We start from the raw sequence: 14607 nt of genomic DNA on the forward strand, positions 1-14607 counted from the left end.
ATTATCAAATTAGGAATATTAATTAACTAAAATTTAAAACAATTATTTTCAGAATTAAATCTATCTTACTATATATATTAAAAAGGGATTGGGAGACCAAGCAAGTCTCACTCACTTTTGAATTGAGAGGAATCATTCTGTTATGTGGAAATACGAGTAATAAAATGATAATAAGAAACAGTTAGATTTAGGGACTAAGCTATAAACAAAGTATTTAGAAAACGGGAAATAACGTCTCAATCACAATGGCTTCCTCAAGCCCAAAGGAGTTCAACAATCGTTACAAAATAAAAATAGACAAGAAAGAAACTTTTAAAGAAAATAAATGTGATAAAACCTTCTTCAATTATCTTTCCCCAAATCCAAGTGAAGTAGCTCTTTTATCCAAATCACAACCCTTTCGATCTTAAACAATAATTCCATTTCTTCTCACACCTATAATCCAGATTTCCTCTGCCAAAAATTAAACAAATAATGAATTTCGCCAAAAGTAAAAACAACAAAACATAAATAATAATAAATAGTGGATGACAAATTAAAATTTGATGTTATTGATTTTTTTAACTAAATAATATCTTGATAATCAGTAACAATAATTATGATGTATTAATATAAAAACATATTTGTATATACAATCGTTTATGTTTATACAAATTTTGGCTTTAAATGTGTTTTTTTAGATTTGAAATACATTCTGATTTTTATTTGGTATGTAATAAAAAATTACTTTTTTTTTCTATCTCCTTTTTATATATTTTCTTGTTCGGTTAAGTATTTTCTGAAATATTTTTGGATTTTCTTTATGTTCAAGATATTTATTTTTTGGCAAATCTTTTCTACTAAATGGTGATATGTCAATTAGCAAACTAACTAATAACCATCGTGAAATAAAAAATAAGAAAAACAAAGATAAAAGCAATATTATAGATGAATACACGTGGAGAGAAAAACATTTTTAAATTTAAAATCTTTTAGTTACTTTTTGTGCTTTTTAAGATTCTATTTACAATAATAATATGATCGATAATTATTTATATATTGATAGTTAAAAAAACGGCAATTTACCATAAAAATGCCTTCAATATTGATCTTAATATCACATATCGTTAAAATTGTTTATTAAAATAATAATAGTAATAAAGAAAAAATATTAAGTTTGTAACATAAGGTTAAAATATATTACCTGCTATGTTGTGTGTAATCTCTTCAAAACTTTCACTACTGTCATGACATAGAGGCTGTCTGATAAATTACTTAAGAATTGGAAATATGCATGACGCCAAGAACATATTATTAAGATTGAGCCAAACACTCCCCAAAAGCTTATAACAAATCCAATTGTCATACTTATATAATATTCACGATTGAAAATCAAATTATCATCCTCTTGAAATTTAACAATCGGTTCTTCTCTTGCCACTCCATCAATACATCATTTCGTTAATGGTGGTCCACAGAGATCAACATTATCTTCATATTTTGATGAATCGAAACTCTGTAATTGTGTGCCAGTTGGAATTTTTCCAGATAAGTAATTATGTGACAGATCTAACATAGTGAGTCGATCAATTAGAGCAAGACTGGAAGGAATAGAACCAACAAGTTGGTTTCGTGACAAATCAAGAAATTCAAGTGATGTTAACTCTCCAACATTTGAAGGAATTTTCCCTTTCAATTGGTTTCTTGATAAATTCAATGACACCAATCCAAATAAACCCTCTATTTCTTTTGGAATTTCTCCTGATAATTGATTGTTTGAGAGATCAATGCTTTTTAGAAGTGATAATTCCATGTTTGTGAACATTTGTTCTGAACCTTTCCACATCAAGATTGCATTCAAATCATATGAATAGGTACCTAAGATATGTTGAGTGTTGACTTGATGAACTTGATAATCTCTCAAAGAAGTCGTTTGAGCCATTGAGGAAAAGTTTTTTATGCATTTAGGAATTTCACCAGATAGGTTGTTTTGTGAGAGATCTAAGAGTTGAATGCTTTTTAGATAACAAACTTGTAACGGTAAACTCCCACGGAAATAGTTTCTTCTTAAGCTTAAAAATTGCAACTGCGATAATTTGTTTCCTATCCAATTTGGGATAGATCCTGATAATCTATTTTCTGCTATGTCTATCATCACTAATTGTGTTCAATTTTTCAAGATGGAAGGGATTTTATCGGTTAAGTTATTGCTTCTCAATAACAAAACTTGAAGTTCAAGGAGTGATCCCATTGAAGAGGGAATATCTCCTATAAATTTGTTCTGACTCATATTTAAGTTAGTCAATGATTTGAAATGGGTCCAAGAGTCTGGAATTTGTCCAGAAAACATATTATTTGATAGGTCTAATTGGTATAATGATTCAGCTACACCACTAGAGCATAAAAACGAAAAAGAATTTGAGAATTTATTGTTTGATAGATCAAGAATCACTGAGCCTCGTAAAAATGACGGAACAGGACCTTCAAATTGATTTGATGCAAGATTAAGCCAAAGAGAATAATAATGATTCTCTATTGGCAAATTTGGAATTGTACCTTGTAAATTATTGGATGAAATATCAAAATCCCTCCAATTTGACAATCGAAATTTGGTCCAAAACCATTTTGGAACAGTACCTGATATTCCATTATTTGAAATGTCAAGGTATCCAAATTCGTTTTGTTTTTCTAACCATTTGGGAAATAATGAACCAAGCTTGCATGACCTCAATTCAATATGATGCAATTGAAAAGGCAGAGTCCAATTTTGACTAAATTCTAACGTCAATGAGTTATTTGACAATACCAATATCTTTAACTTTGTCATATTATAAAAATGAGAGTCAGTTAACACACCTTTCAAAGAGTTTGACATCAAGGATAATTCCTCAAGTTCCGATGGAAATCGAAGATCTTCAGAAATTGTCCCATTTAGCTTGTTATTATCAAGGTACAATCTTTTTAATGATGGCAACAATTTGAGGGTGTTAGGCAAAGTACCGCTAATTTGATTGATACTGAGATCCAATGTTTCCAACTTTGCAAATATTGAGAAATCAGGTAATGTGCCATTGACTTTATTTTGACCAAGATATATTTCTCGTAATGAGTATCTAGAACATCCAGACAAATGATTAAATATCACTGTGAGATCTTCACTCAACTTGTTGAAAGATAAATGCAATAACTCCAAAGTACATGTGCTCCCAAATGATTTTGGAACACCACCTTCTAAAGAGTTGGACACAATTAACAACTGCTCCAAATGAGATGGCAATCTAGTGCCTTCAGGTATCTTCCCACTCAATAGATTATAAGAAAGATCCAACTTTTTTAAATTTGAAAATGCTGAAAGGTCAGGTACAGAGCCTCTGATTTGATTGTTTCTCAAACACAATTGTTGTAATGAGTATCTAACACAACCACTAGACAAATTATGAAGAATTGACGAAAGGTCTTCGGTCATATTGTTTTCAAACATGTATAATGAACATAGGGTGCATATATTCATGAATGATTTCAAATCTTCACCCTTGAACACATTATAGGAGAGGTCAAGGTGCTCAAGCGAATTCATGGCCAAGCCAAAATGATTTGATGTCGAACCCTTCAAGAGGTTACCATTAAGGTCAAGCTCAACAAGGTTGGAAGTGGGGTTTGACAGCCACTGGAATATCATCGGTTGTGTGAAGGAGTTTCCAGAAAGATAAAGGACAGAAAGGGAAGTAGAAAAATTGAAGTTGGAAGGGTTGAATGAAAGAAGGAAATGATAGGAAAGGCCACAATCAATTAAATTAAGTTCTCTTAATTTTGGTAGCTTGGCAATGGTTCGAAGGTAGCTAGGAGAACTGTAAAAATTAGATATGGAATTGAAGGAAAGATGGGTTAAAGAATTAAGATTAGATAACCATTGATCACTACTGACAATTTTGAGAGCACTATCGTATCCTCCAAGATAGAGTTTATGCAAATTTGAAAGGTTTCCTAGTTGGGAAGGAATGTATCCTTCAAAAGAATTGCGACTGAGATCAAGATACTGCAGTCGAGAGAGATTTCCAAGTTGAGGAGGGATTGAACCCTCCAAATAATAATTTCTTGCAACATTCAAATATTTCAAATGAGAAAGAGAACTTATCTGACTTGGAATTTGTCCGCCAAAATGACATGAAGAGAGATCAAGATATCTCAAGTTGGTAAGAGAGCCAAGAAACTCTGGAATATTAGTGTCTGTAAAATCATTTAAACTGAGGTTCACATACTGTAAGTGTCGCAACTCCATTAACGACTTGTGGATCTCTCCACTGATGTAACGCCGAGAGACTTTATAAATACCAGAAAGAGAAAGATATGGATAATGATACTGTCCAGGAAGGTGGATGCTTATAATATGAGCGGTGAGGTTGGTGCAGCGAATCCCCTCCCATTGGCAACAGTCGGGAGTGGTCCAAGATGAGAGCATGCCGAAGTCATCAACAATGGCAGCCTTGAATTGAAGGAGTGCATCCCTCTCCTTTGGAATGCATCGGATGTGGTGTTGTCCATAAGCAGCCTGCAACACCACACTCAGCACAAACATAAACATAATCACTTTGAGAATATTCATGATGATGAAATAGAGAGAGTGAATAGTATAGAATTAGATTGATATGTGTTCTGAATTAAGCACTCCCAATACCCTCATTTATACTCACCAACTCTTTAATTACCTATCCTTTCACTCTGTCTTTCCCTTACTTTATTCTAAGTCGTTGTCGTCGTGTTTGTCTGTTTCCATTTCTTTTATTCATCATATCAATTAATTTTTGTGGTCCATAAATAATGTAGTAAAATAACCCTTATTTTATTTATAAGTATGACTCACTAAGTTACTTTGGCAATTCAGTTTATTTTGTTTTTCTGTTTAAATAATAAAAAAATTAATGACATTTCATTTCAACTTTATAATCCATTGTTATTAATGCATATATTAAGATAAGGCCCAAAGTCTTATGACCCAAGTCCAAAACGCAAGGCTGAGAGATAAAAATATCTCATGTAAAAGCTACAGCGTCGAGGCAACATTTGACACCAAAGAGAGAGAAAGTAAAAAGAGTCTTCTGGAAGCTGGAAAGAAGGAGTCCGAAGCTCACTTACGGTGCACATCCATGGTTTTAGAAAGAGATAAAAGAAACAAAGTGGGACAAGGTCTTCGGCAAAGGTAAGAGAGAAAACTCAAGCTTTTATTATTTTGTTATGAATTATTGTTCTGTATTACATTCTGAAAAGAAAGGGAACTCTATTTATAGAGTTCATGGGAAAGGGGAAAAGTAGTAAAACCTAGCTTAACTAAATAAAATGATTATTTAGTTTCAATACCGTCCCCTCAAGCTGGATTGTGTATGCTCATCAGTCCAAGCTTGAGAATGATGGATCGAAATCGAACACGATGAGGAAACTTCGTAAAGATGTCAGCTACCTGTTCATCGGAACGAATTCGAAGGAGATGTAGAAGATTAACCTGTATCTTCTCTCGAATAACATGACAGTCGAGTTCTATGTGTTTTGTCCTTTCGTGAAAGCTCTGGTTATGAGCTATGTGTCTTACTGATTTGTTGTCGTAGTAGAGAGCAGGAGTTCTAACTTCTTGAACTTGAAGATCTTGAAGAAGATAGTGAATCCATTGTATTTCGCATACAGTGGCTGCAAGAGCACGATATTCTGCTTAGGTAGAAGATCTGGAGACAGTGCTCTGCTTCTCAGATTTTCACGAGATGAGTGATGAACCAAGGAAAATACAAAAACCTGTAGTACACCTTCTAGTATTGGGGCATGTTGCGCAATCAGAGTCACGAAAGGCTTTTAAGTGCATTAGAGAATCGGCTGCAAAGAATAATCCCTTCGAAGGCTTAGATTTTATGTACCTAAGAACATGTTGTGCAGCCCGATAATGATAGTTAGTGGGAGATTGCATAAATTGACTTAATAAATTAATAGAAAAACATAAATCAGGTCTAGTGTTGGTAAGATAAAGCAACTTCCCTATCAGCCTTCGATAAGAGTCAGGATCATCCAAGTAGCTATCCATTTTATACAGTGAGCTTGTATCACTCAGAAATGGGGTAGAACAAGGCTTGCATCCTAGCATTCCTGTTTCCTCAAGGATGTCCAGAGCATATTTCCTCTGACACAAATGAATTCCTTTCTTATATCTGGCCACCTCCAAACCTAGGAAGTATTTAAGTTCCCCCAGATTCTTTATTTGGAATCTGTTATGCAAAAGACCCTTTATGTGATTGATTTCTGTCATGAAATTTCCTGCCAATATAATGTCATCTACATAAACAGTACGGTTGTAAAATTTGTAGGTGTCCTTTTGATAAAAAGTGAGTGGTCAGATTTTGATTGAATATAATTGACAGAAGTAAGAAAGGTGGATAATTTTTCAAACCATTGCCTGCTGGCTTGTTTTAGACCATGTAGTGACTTAGTAAGCCTGCAAACATGACCCTTTTTATGGACATTAAGGCTAGGTGGTGGCTCCAAGTAAACTTCTTCATTTAGATCTCCATGTAGGAAGGCATTATCCACATCAAGTTGATGTAGAAACCAATTATTTGAGGCTGCAAGAGCAATGAGTAATCTAACAGTAGTTAGCTTGGCAATAGGAGAAAAAGTGTCCAAATAGTCTATTCCTTCTTGTTGGGTATAGCCTTTTGCTACTAGGCGAGCCTTATATCTTTCTATAGTGCCATCAACCTTGTATTTAGTCTTGTATACCCATCTACAACCAATGTGGGTTTTTCTTGGAGGTAGTTGTGTTAGAAACCAGGTATTATTTTCCTGTAATGATTTGATCTCTCTTTGCATAGCCTCTGCCCACTCACTCATGTTTTTGGCTTCATTGTAAGAGTGAGGTTCAGTATTTGCATTGATGGCCATAGTGTACTTCAAGTGGTTTTCTGACAAAGAATCATAAGACAATAGATCAGAAATGGGATAAGGGGTTTTGAGGTTGTTTTTTTATAGATAGGGATTGATTCACCTGATGTACATAGTCACTTAGATACCTTGGAGCCCTTCTAACTCTGTTAGATCTCCTACAACTATGGCTTTCTTCACTATTAACAACGCTATCATTGTTATCCGTGTCAGTGGTAGCCTGTTGTGTCTTCCCTTGATTATTGGCTTCCATTTCAACAAGTCTCTCATCATCGACAAAGTTATAGCCGTCTAGGAGATCATTGAGAAAAGTAGTTTTGTTTGCTTCTTGGTCATTAACTTCTTTGTTGTTTTGTTGGTCTTGGCAAGGGAAAATGTCTTCATAAAAGACAACATTTCTACTTACGAACAATTCTCTAGTTTTGATGTCAAGAACAATGTAGCCCTTGATACCACTCTTGTAACCAAGGAAAATTCCTTTTCTAGCTCTTGGGTCAAGCTTATTTCTACTATTTTCAAGAGTGGAAACAAAGCATAGGCACCCAAAGGTTTTTAAATTCAAATAAGTGGGAGGAATATTATAAACAAGGTCATGGGGAGTTCTATTATTAAGAATGGGGAAGGTAACCTATTTATTAGGTAGACAGCGTGATTGATAGCATAAGACCAATAGGCATTGGGCACATTAGATTGAAACAGAAGTTGAGGGTCACATTAAGGATGTGTTGATGTTTGCGCTTTACAATAGAATTTTGTTCAGGAGTTTCGACACAACTTGTTTGGTGGTTGATGCCATATAAATCATACAAGTTCACACAATTGAACTCAGGTCCATTATCTGACCTAACAGTTTTAATCATTTTATCAAATTTGTTTTTAACTTTCACAATAAAATTCTGCAATAGGTCTCTAGCTTTCCCTTTATTGTAAATTAAAAATACCCAGGTATGTTTGCTATAGTCATCAACTATAGTAAGAAAATATTTATGGCCATGAATAGAAGAAATTGAGAGGGGACCCCATATATCATAGTGAAACATTTTAAAACATTCAGTGGATAAAGAAACACTTTTAGGAAAAGGCAATTTATGTTGTTTAGCACAGTGGCAAGTATCACAATCAACATCAGGACTCATTTGCACATAAGGGAAATTTTCACATATCTATTTTATAGTCTTGTGTCCAGGATGGCCTAACCTATAGTGCCACAAATTTACATCAACACGTTTATACGAAAAAATATAATTTGAGACAAAATCTTGGTTCGGATTTGGAAAAGCTTGTAGGTAATATAAGCCTTTGTAAGGATTAGCACACCCAATCATCTTCAATATAGAATTCTCCCTTATCTGAAAAACCTCAGAAGAAAAAGTTAGACTGCAATTTAAGTCTTTTATACGACTTTGGACAGAAATTAGATTAAAAGAAAAATCAAGAATATATAGGACATTAAAAATAACAAAATCTTTAAAGAATTGGACAGTGCCTGCATGTTCAGTAGTGATAACAGAGTTATTGGAAGTCTAACAGAAATGGGCTTAATTTTATAAAAGGTGACAAAGTTCCTTTTCTCATGGGCACATGATCAGTGGCCCCAGTGTCAATAATTCGAGAAAGGGTACCTTGTTTGTCTTCTGTGCTATTTCTCTACATCTGGTTGACCTTATGAGTGGGTTCATCAACTTTTTCTATCATTCTGAGAAACTTTTGCATCTGTTCTGGGTAAAGGAGTTGAAGGCAGCATTAATGCTGCCTTGGTGAGTGGAATGAACACTCTCTGGGCCAAAACTGCTCTGGCTGACACTGGCTGAATTCCAGTCACCCTTTTTGTCTTGATTATTGTCATTTTTCTTGTACCAAGGTGGGTAACCGTGTTTGGAATAACACTCATCCACAATGTGATTCATTTTATTGGAGTAGGAGCACTATTTTCCATAGTTAGGATTCCTTCCTCTTCCTCTCCCTTGGCCACGTGATCTAGCACCACGTCCTTGGTTTTTCCAGGTCTGATCAGGTCTCCAATTACTGTTTTTGTCAGTAGCATTGGCTAGAATTTTGATTTCAGCAGATTGGTGCTAGGTTACAGTGCCAATATCTTGTCTTTCTTGTCTCTCTTGATGTATGATGAGGGAGAAAACACGATTGATGTTGGGAAGGGGATCCATTAAGAGGATTTGAATTCTTACAGTGGTATAGGTATCATTCAGCCCCTTTAAAAAACATATAACGTGTTATATTTCTCTGTATTTCAGAGAAACTTTTGAGAGCTCACAATTGCAAGGGATGTCACATGTACAACTAGGTATGGGTCTAAGGGATTCCAATTCTTCCCATAGAATCTTTAAATTTGTAAAAAATTGACTAACACTCCTTTCTTCCTGTTTGATTGAATGAATGTCTTGACGTAAATAAGAAATTTTAAAGTAGGCACCGTTAGAGAATCTTTCCTTCAATTCATCCCATAATTCTTTAGCCTCTTCAACATATATCACACTTTCTGCAATCTGTGGAGAAATTGTTTTTATAATCCAGGAAAGAACCATCATGTTGCATCTTTCCCATGCATCTAATAAAACTTCACTTCTTTACGGTTTCTTGATTGACCCATCAATGAACTTGATTTTGTTCTTGGAAAGAAGAGCCCTTCTCATGCTTCTGCTCCAAGAAGAGTAATTAGTGTCACTTAGGATTTGAGAGATGAGAGTGAGACCTGGATTCTCCCCAAGATGTAGATAAAAAGGACTAGCCGGATTGGTGGATTGATCCATGTGATCCATTGTAGCAAGAAGAAAAAAGAGTCCAAGAAACACACCAAAAAACAATCAGGAATGAATTATGGGCAGCGAAAACAAAGGGGTTCAAGAAATACGTTGTGCTCTTGATACCATATTAAGATAAGGCCCAAAGCCTTATAACCCAAGTCCAAAACGCAAGGTTGAGAGATAAAAATATCTCATGTAAAAGCTACGACCTCGAGGCAACGTTTGACAGCAAAGAGAGAGAAAGTAAAAAGAGTCTTCTGGAAGCTGGAAAGAAGGAGCCCGAAGCTTACTTGCGGTGCACATCCATGGTTTCATAAAGAGGTAAAAGAAACAAAGTTGGATAAGGTCTTCGGCAAAGGTAAGAGAGAAAAATCAAGCTTTTATTATTCTGTTATGAATTATTGTTCTGTATTACATTCTGAAAAGAAAGGGAAACTCTCTTTATAGAGTTCATGGGAATGGGAAAAAAATAGTAAAACCTAGCTTAACTAAATAAACTGATTATTTAGTCCCAATAGCATGCAAGATTTCAATAATATCAATTAACTTCGAATAATTTTTCAATAAATCAATTAATGCATGCAAGATGGTTAATTTTTCTTAACGCATAGAAAGAGTCCAAATTATTACAATTTAATAGTTTTATATTATTTATTCTTATATAGACACTAGTAAAAAAAAGGGATTAGAAAGCGCAATATACGCTTCGGTTTAAGGGCACTACTAACTCGGTTCTAGGCGAAACCGAGGCATACAACTCCTGCCACCTAGACTTGTCAATTGCTACTAACTCGATTCTAATGAAAACCGAGGCATGATGTGGTCCTACTAACTCTTCATTTCTTTGATCTTTTTCATTTCCACAGCCCAACATCTTCTTCTTCCATCGTGCTCTCACTTCTTCTCTGTCCGTGCTCTCCCATTCTTCCTCTCTATTCTCTCCCATTCTTCCCCTCTCTCGCTGCTGTAGCCTCCGCCGTTGTACCTCATCCGCCACTACTCCCTTCGCTGCTCTAGATCCACCGCTCCAGATCCATCGCCATCGCCAAGCCGCTCCAGATCGGCGAGCCCTCCGTCGTTGCTGCCTCCGCCATTATTGCCTCCGCCGCTACTGCCTCCGCCGCTCTAGATCCACCGCTCTAGATCGCCATCGCCCAGCTGCTCCAGATCGGCGAGCCCTCCGCCGCTGCTGCCTCCGCCACTCTAGATCCACCGCTCCAGATTGCCATCGTCAAGCCACTCCAGATGGCCAAGGCGCTCCAGATCGGCGAGCCCTTCGTCGTTGCTGTCTCCGCCATTCTGCCCCTCTGTATCTTCATCTTCATCCACCGCTCCAGATCCACTGCGAGTCGCCGCTACCCTCTCACCCCTTAATGGAATGTCGCCACCGCCCTAGACCGACAATCTTCCTCCAACCGTTGAAGCCCTGTGTGATTGGAAACCCTAAGGGAGCTTCCTGGTTCATTGCAGAAGGTGTTCATCTGCAATAAAGATGAAGTTTAACAGTGTTAGATCTGTGAAATTTTGTAGATTTTGGCATTATTCTTAAGCCTAGGCCAGTGAAGACTCACAATCACAAGCACTTTGGGTTTCTGAAATTGGGAAATGTTAGGTCTGTTTTGATCTCGGATTGGGATTGGGATTGGGATTTTCCGGTTGCGTAAAAACAATGACTTGCACCACTCCGTTTCTGGTTGCATACTGATACAATTTCTGGTTGCGTACTGAAAAACATGTTGCATGTGCAAAAAAAAAGGAAATTGCCTCGATTATCTAAGAACCGAGGCATATTCCTATCTAGTTTTATCTCAGTCCATGACCGATGCCAATAATAAAAAATAACCGGTGTCTTTTCTTCTTATTGTACTAGTGAGAGACAAAATGTTGTATGCAAATAAACACAATTAGCAATTCGTATATCGTTAGTGGTTTTTTTTTATAAAATTCATAGAATAGATATTTTTCTTTAATGATATTTTAAACAATTTGTAAGCCCAATTAAATATTAAGAAAATATTTAATAGTGAAAGGTTATGTTACCATTTTTATCTTGTTTCTATAATATTGTCACCTCATCAGTGCAGATTTAACGTATTAACTTGCATAATGGGTTATGGTTTTAAAGAAACCGAAACATATATAATCATATGGTGACATTTTTAAAAATTTTGTTAATTTATAGGTGTTGGTTGTAAAATAGTTGAAACATATATCACTTTTAGTATCGATTAATCGACAATCAAGGTCTAAATATATCAAAATTTTCAAAATTTTATAAAAGATCACGTCTTTTTATTTATTTATTTATCTAACAAGCACATATGTCATTGGTTGACAAAGAACTGTGAATGTGCACCAAATTTTTCAAAATTTCTTAAAATTTATGTAATTTTTATTTGTTTTTTTCTAAACAAGACCATAACTTAGATTATTTGAACAATCATTGTCATATTCACTTTCTACGACTCAACAACTAAGACAACAAAATTTGATCAAAATTTAAAAATATCCAATTGTTTTTATTTTTATTTTTTTCTCAAAAGGATATATGGTCTTGGTTATTTAGACAACTAATGTCATATCTACTTTCTGTTGCGGTTCCTGAACAACCAAGACCAAATGTTGATCAAAATTTTAAAATTGTCACTGAAATTTATATTTACTTTTATTTTATTAAAATCCTTTAAGCATCGATTTTACAAATAATTGTTGTCATATGTCTGCTTAGAGTTAAATATATTGTTAATATATTGAGTTTGTTTCTTAGATTAATATATTGTTAATATTTGTATTCATGTATTGTAGCATCATGGTGGGATTATTAATATTTATCCAAAAACATGGTGTCCATCATTCTCCATTGTTGCTCCCCTTCCATGCTCTGAGGTTCATATTATTATCTTGGAAATTTATTTTTAATATGAGCCTATAATTTTTGGGTATGTTGTTTACTTTTTTGTTGTTGGATACATGATTAATTATATGGTTAAATATATTGTTGTATTAAGTCAACTTTAGTTTTCCGTTTAAGTTTCAATACAAAAATTATTTAATGTTTCCAAGATTTTTGAATAAATGTATTTTTAAAAGAAATTAATATAAGAGGAGACAATACTAATAATTTATAAATATCGAATCTTGAATTGTTTGATTGGACAATTTAAGATAATTATTGTGGGATGAAATAGAAACAAGAAAAATATATATAAAAAAAACACATCACCTTTAGGCTTCGGTTATAGTCAAAATTGAAGCAGAAAGAAATATCCGACTTCGGTTCATATCATAAATGAAGAAGCTAAATATTATTTCAGGAAAAAAATATTAAAAAAAAACAACTTTTGATCTTGGTTATTTTCATAACTGAAGTAGAAAAGAGTATATGGCACTGGTTTTCATCACAATTGAGGCATAAAGTCTTTTAAATTAATTAATTGTTTTAAATAAGATAGGGTCTATGGCCTTTGTTATTTTCACAATCATCGCCAAAAACTCTCATTTTTTTTTCAATATTTGATGAAGCATACTTCAGTTGTTTTAACCGAAGCAAAATGTAGATATTTTTGTTTTGGTTTATAATTAAGACAAAAAATTCTCCTCTTGTCTTAATATTTTTTGATTGTAAAACCGGTATTTATTATTGAAAATAACGACTATCATATAACTTCTCCAATGCATATTATTAGCAAATTACTTTGTTATAGTGAATGAGTTTGGGGGTAATTGAACAAAATGTAAAAAATATTACAAAGAAAAAGGAAACTTCAAATAAAATGATAAGGGAAATTAATAAAATTGAATCAAACTCTATTATTCCAACTAAGCAAGGTTCAATTGTGTATTAAATAAGGCCCATATCAATTATACTTCAATTAAGCGAGTAGCAAATAAAGAGGTTAATGTAAACAAAGTTTCATCTTTGCAAACAGTGATCATAACACTCAATTACTATATAAATATATACTTTTTTATTCTAAAAGTACCCAAAAGTAAATCATATATTGATAAAGCATCCCAAATACAATGAAAATATCAAGTATCACTAATTGAGTATTTTTGACTAAGTCCCAATAAACATAATTCATCACAATAAAGTTTAAATCATCAATAATTAAATATAATATAAATAATCGCAAATCATAAAAGACCATGCTTGTCAAAGTCTAAATCAATAACCATGTTCTATTTCAGAATTATTGGAGGCATCGTTACAATAAGTCCCTCCACATTTCCCCGTTTGTCACTTTCCTCATTATATCAATGGTGGGAAATTTTTTGGACAATAATTTCATTCCAATCAATTGACTTATTGGAAGACTTGTGAAAAGAAAGGTAACTTACACGAACTTGGAATTTTTTGATTAAACAACAATTTTATATAAAAAATAATCAATCAAATGTTTCCTTAAAAAATAGTGATAGAATTAAAAGCCAATATTCGAAAGATAATAAAATAAAAATAGTACTCTAGAAATGCATTTCACAAGGCAATTGTTTTTTAAGAAGTTGTAATATTTGCAATAGCTTCTTTTATGAATAGCAAGATGGTTAATTTGACATACAAAGAGTTCAAATTAACACAGTCCAAAAGTTTACATATGAGTAACAAAATAACGTTATTTATTTCTATGTAGAAATAAAACAAATACCATTCGAAAATTTTATATTGTGTGATTTTTCATAAAATTTTGTGAAATTATTTTTTTAATTTTTTTATAAATATTTTAAGTTCTTCGTAAAAAAAGTATTTTAATAATAAAAATCCATATATGCTACATTGTCATAGTTACAAATTATAAAGAAATATTGACCAATAAAAAAAAAGGAAACTTCCTTACTTCTAAGACAACAAAATATAAATTAATTCATATTTAAGACGACAACAACAATTCTTTGTTACTTTTTCAAATATGAAAATTCGTAAATCTTGTGAGTTTGTAACAATGAT

At 33.6% G+C, this 14607-nt stretch overlaps 1 protein-coding gene across 1 annotated transcript; it reads right to left on the reverse strand.

Annotated features, from left to right (window-relative positions):
* Positions 1-213: 213 nt before the first annotated feature.
* On the reverse strand, positions 214-4633 carry LOC108321240 (receptor-like protein EIX2). Its single transcript, XM_052866683.1, has 2 exons — positions 1184-4633; positions 214-453 (listed from the first exon to the last, which is right to left on the reverse strand). The coding sequence occupies exon 1, from the start codon at positions 4580-4582 to the stop codon at positions 2147-2149; it is 2436 nt and encodes an 811-aa protein (XP_052722643.1). The 5' UTR covers positions 4583-4633; the 3' UTR covers positions 214-453; positions 1184-2146.
* Positions 4634-14607: the final 9974 nt, after the last annotated feature.

This window comes from Vigna angularis, chromosome 8 (assembly GCF_016808095.1).
Source record: "Vigna angularis cultivar LongXiaoDou No.4 chromosome 8, ASM1680809v1, whole genome shotgun sequence".
Taxonomy (NCBI): Eukaryota; Viridiplantae; Streptophyta; class Magnoliopsida; order Fabales; family Fabaceae; genus Vigna; species Vigna angularis.